The sequence below is a fragment of the Amblyomma maculatum genome, chromosome 1, assembly GCF_055883805.1.
Source record: "Amblyomma maculatum isolate TAMU_Amacu chromosome 1, ASM5588380v1, whole genome shotgun sequence".
NCBI lineage: Eukaryota > Metazoa > Arthropoda > Arachnida > Ixodida > Ixodidae > Amblyomma > Amblyomma maculatum.
Genome location: NC_139344.1, coordinates 26,274,727 through 26,279,875, shown reverse-complemented (window position 1 = coordinate 26,279,875; position 5,149 = coordinate 26,274,727). Strand labels below are relative to the sequence as shown.

The 5,149-nt window shown below is 50.4% G+C and overlaps 1 protein-coding gene across 1 annotated transcript; it reads left to right on the top strand.

The window, feature by feature from the left end:
- Nucleotides 1-1,166: 1,166 nt before the first annotated feature.
- Nucleotides 1,167-4,834, top strand: LOC146201976 (uncharacterized). Its single transcript, XM_084583824.1, has 3 exons — nt 1,167-1,293; nt 3,027-4,071; nt 4,668-4,834. The coding sequence occupies exons 1-2, from the start codon at nt 1,285-1,287 to the stop codon at nt 4,020-4,022; spliced, it is 1,005 nt and encodes a 334-aa protein (XP_084439950.1). The 5' UTR covers nt 1,167-1,284; the 3' UTR covers nt 4,023-4,071; nt 4,668-4,834.
- Nucleotides 4,835-5,149: the final 315 nt, after the last annotated feature.

Genomic DNA, 5,149 nt, shown 5'->3' with positions numbered 1-5,149 from the left:
GCCGCGTGATGGGAGAAAACTAAAAGAGGAAGTGTAGCTCTTATACGATGCACGTGGCCACCGATTATAGTGCTCTCACATTTCCTCCCTGGTCCACGCAAAAATAGTCCGTCCGTCCTTCCGTCGCGTCGCACTTTCCCCGTCTCGCGAACGCGGAGTAGTAAGGGCAAGGAAGTGATTATCGGAACCACTAACGAGACGAGTTTGTTGGGACGTTTCGGCGTGCGGGAGCGGCTACACACCACTTTCGTGCAACACTTTCGCATAGCGGTGCGTCAACACGCGAGCTCCAAACCATGAGTGTAAACGTTGGCACCGGGAGGTCCGGGAGTGGAGCGACGCTTTTTCACCCGAATTAGCCAGAAGAGGAAGGGAGCAATAACACGGCTCTCCTTTGTCGCACTTGTGTTCATTAATCGAGGCAGGCGCACCTGACCGCCACTAGGCAATTGATAAAGGCCGTTGCCACTGTCGGCGTCCACGTCGCCAGCGAAAGGTGACAGAACTTGTACGTGGGACAAAGGAAATAAAGCGAATAAGAAGCGAATCCCCGCAAATTGGCGATGCGTACGAAACGCACCCAAGCTGCTCAGAGGGTGGATTCGGTGAGGGAGAAAAGGACGAAGAAAGAAAAAAAAAAAAAATTGATGCCGAGAACGCACGCAAAAAGTAAACAAGGAATCTGGAACGACGTCTGCGACAAGCAAACGGAGACGTTTTCCCCCAAGGTTCCTCGCTCTCGACGCGACGTAAGTCTAACTGGGTTTCCAAAAGTCAACAAATAGACACGCAAAAATTGTCTCTGCCAAGAATTAAGAAAAAAGAAAAGCCAAAACAGACGGTCTTTTTTCCAAGACAAGCGCGACGTAGTAGCAAAAATACAGAGAAGAGAGAGAGAGAGAAAGAGACAGAAAAAAAAAAAAAGCATTCAACCGAAGAGTCGAAGAAGGACGCGAGCCAAGGTTGGCTAAAGAATAAATAAAGATTTGGTTCCCCCAGAAAAAGGAGAGCGCGCTCCACTTTTGCGGGCGGAGGCTTTTTGCGTCTGACTACTTGTTACGTGCCGGCGTCAAGAGAGAGGGGGGATGGTCGCTGGGCGGAGGGGCTCGACTCCCGGGAGAAAACCGAGCGAGGGGACAATTAAGCCTTAGTGTGGAAGGAGAAACACGGGCGGGCCGCCTCGTAGAATGTCGGCCGTGACCGTGGTTATAAGAGGGACGCGCCAAACAGGCTCCGCCGTCACTCCGACAGGCGTCGGCGGCAACGGGTGTGAAAGCAGCCGACATGCAATTGGTAAGCCCGTTCCGGAGACCACGCACGCTGGGCCTCCTCTTCCCACTGTACCACACCGGCGCCGGATGCGCGCCATCGGGACCCCAGTCTCTCTCTCTCTCTCTCTCGTGTTGTTGTAGTGGCTACTTGTATTACGTCGGGTCCCCGAAATGATCTCTGCAGACGTGTAAATACCGGTAGCGGCCTCGGATTATGAGTGCAAACCTTGCGTTGGCGCTTTTCCTGAGTGCCCAGTCCCGTCTTTTATATGTCTTCTTCCTGTGTCCTGTTTCTTCGCGCTGTGTTTATTTCGTGATAGTTATGAACCAACTGGCCCAGACCAAGATCCTAAATGAACAGGAGGTAACGCTCTCGCGCTGTTGATGCCGTTGGAAATTATCGCGATTTCGGGTCGCGAGCATGGTAAAGTTCAAGGCCTTTCGCGCCGAGCTAGAGGACTTCAAGAATGAACGCCGGGCCGAACGACTGATTCCGGTCCCCGCGCTTCAGTTGCCGCGTGACTGAGCGGCCCGAGTCGCTCTTAACGCGGAGGTGTCGCTGGATGGCGAGCCGTTCCCCCGCCGTGCTGTCCCGAATGGTTCAGTCAAGTCACGTTCTTTCTCTGTGTTGAAACGCTGGCCCAGTAAGCCTCCGTCGTTATGCGCGCCTGCAATTAACAGACGAGCTTGTCCCAAAGACAAGCCCGTTTGCATCCGATGCAGCCGTTTGGAGAAGAATGATACTCGCTTTATTGACTGATTGATTGCGATTTACGTGCGCTTGATGCTTTCCTCTGGTGTGTTGAGTGCCCTGTTCACTACCATTTTCTATATTCGTATTGCGTACAAGTGTACAAATGAGCGAGAAACTGTGGTGTATCAGTTTCTTTATAGTATCATTTCGTTTTTCTCTCTCTTTGCCATGCACTGTTCTCGTAGTGAAAGACCACCTCCAGATACAAAAGTGCAGGTAACCGGTTTAATACTGCGTATGCAAGGATGTAGTATTGAACTGGCATATGATTGCACTGCCAATTTTTGAAGCGGCCTTGTCGTACTAGAATACTCGCTCGCTCAGGTATCCGGTCCAACGCACAGGGGTAATGAAAAATGTACCGGTACAGGAGTGAACGCTGCAGCTATGCTACCTCAACGTGGCTTCAGCGCATATATTAACGTCGAATTCGAGCTTCTGTGCGTAAGATGCGAACCATTAGCGTGCACCATATATGTCGGACATCAGGCTAGAAGCACCGACTCTGACAGAAAATGAGGAAGTTGAAAGCAGTCTCTTCCATAAGTCTGGTGCTGGGCGCTAAAATATGGTGAGGCTGAAATTATATTGTAAATCATGTTGGTAACTCTACCTATGATGCACCTCAGGTTTTATTTCATTTCTGTGACGTGGAGGAGGAGTGTGATTAGACGAGACACAGTAATGTTCATGAAGCATATATCATGTTCTGGTAGTTGGTTTTGTTCGTCATCGCTGTTAATGGGAATGGCAACGTTTCGTAAATGCTGTCCAGACACGCGGTTCTTCATTATGATATGCTTCTAATTGATGACATTCTTAGGAAGCGCTTGTGCTGTTTGTCACCAGCGGCGCGCTCTTGGATACAAACAAAAGTTGTGGACTTTCGAAATCATTTTTTCTCACTTTTTTGCTGCTCAAAATTTTTGCTATCGTCATCGTCAAAGAGACGTAATGTGACAATCTGCATTTTGTGTAATGTTTGCATTAATTGCTTGCAGAATACAAGTTTCATCCTCCTGCTGGCAGCCATCTGTGCCGGTGCGTACGAAGTCAACAATGCACATCGGGGAAGCCTGGGTGGCCTCAGAAGCAACGCGTTCGAATTCAATCCAGGCGGAGCGTCTCAGAAATTGGTATTCACTGGCCCTAACGCTCTAGAGAGAATGCTATCTCAGAGCATAGGACATAGCCTAGAACAGGGCTTGGTCAGCGTAACAGGCGGGCAACGCGCCATCGTTCAAGAGATCGGACATGGCTTTGAACCAGGCGGCGGCCACATGATCGGCCACACCGGCGTGCACGGCCTTCAGCAGGTGTTCGCCGCGCCCGGTGGGGGGCAGGGCATGGCCGCCTTCGGCGGACTGCAGGGCATGGGGCAAGGGTTCGGGCGCAACGTTGGAAAGGGGCTGCAACACACCATCTTGCCTAGCTTCACCCCACAGATGCCGACCCTGACGCAGCTATCCCAACTGCCCCACCTGTCCCAGCTGCCACAGCAGGGAGGCAGACGCGGACTCTCCCAGGGCGTAGCCATAGCCGCGACACGTGGTGTCGGACACGTTGGACATACCGTCGGACACACCGTCGGACACACCGTTGGCCACGGGCACACCATCAGCCACGGACAAACCCAGGCCAACAAGACTCCCGCCCCACAGCGCAGCACCGGCCGACAGGTGGTTCACGCCATGGTTCCCGCTGGAAGCTACGCTTCCGCCTCGGGCTTCGGATCGAGCCAGGGCCTTGTGAGAGCTTTCCAGCCAAATTACGGCGGCTCGTTAGGCAACCCGTACACGAGAAACGTGCACGATGACTTTGCCTTTGGCGAGAGCAAGGTCATTCACGGACCAACCTATCTAGTTCACACATTCGGAACCGAGAGGAACCCCTACTACAGCAGCCACAAGTCTTACTCGGGCAAGAGCCACAGAGGCAGCAAACCTTACGTGCGAAAAGCTATCTTGATCAAGGACAAAGGTCGCCACCGGCACTGAACCAAGTCACACGTGACGCCATCGTTTAGAAACTTCGTTGTACAAACAGGTAACTGCTCACGTCTGCGCTTCTAATGTTACGTACGAATACGATAACCGAATTAGATTTGCCGATATTCTAAATATTCTGTGCTCAAAGAATTCAGGAGTTTAAGGTCCACAAGGTTTACTCTTTTATGCGTAGCCTGAGGTCAATTCCACATAATTCATTTTCACATATGTATTGGATTGTGCATGGTTATCTAATATGTGCCGCTTTCAAATCAATCCAACACTATTAAAGAAGCTTTTTTTTTTTTTTTCGCATGCTTCCAATACGGTATAACTAACAGGTGCTACATTCGCTGAGGTTAATGAACGGCGTATGAACTTAAAACCAGATAGACCGGAGCAGTGACTGTAACGTTGCTTCACGGAGAGTTGGACACGTGAAAGAATGAGGGCAGGCGTTTTGTCGCTTGTCGAAATAGGTGCGGTTGTTTGACTTATGCTAGCATGTCGAGGAGCGGACCAGGTTTATATAGATTATTTATAATCGCTTCTCCGACGGATCAGACTGCTTTTTCTAGCACGAACATTGATCGCATATTGCCTCTAACGAAATATATGGTTGATTCACCGTTGTGTTCCATTTTTTGTCACCAGCTAGCGTCCAACAGCGGCTCGGGAAGGTGGTGTGTAGCGGACAAGGGCAAGAAATCCAGCCTGTTCAGTCCAAATGAACTCGGAACTTCAACCTGAATCTACCTCTTCCCGTGCATCGCAGCGAACACTATCGACGAAGCCGTTGGTAACGCTACATAAACCTTGTTGTGTCGTTCTATTGTAAATAAATCTTTTCTATTTAACAAAATGCTCGAATAAAACCCCAGCAAAGCCCGTTGTCCCACCTGTGTGCGCTATTTAGCATTCAGGTGCGCGTGAGCTACACCCCGCGTAAGTAAGTTGTTTTTCCACGCGCGCTGACCAATGTAGCCAATTCTGCGCAATCGCTTAAGTTACACCAATTCAGTATTCAGTCCGTGCCGTTGGCAATATACTTCCCTATCGTAACTCCGGCCAAGAAGGCACCCTCAAAGATTAGGCACTTCATGCATATTTTGCCTTCAGTTCATCGCTTTCTAGAC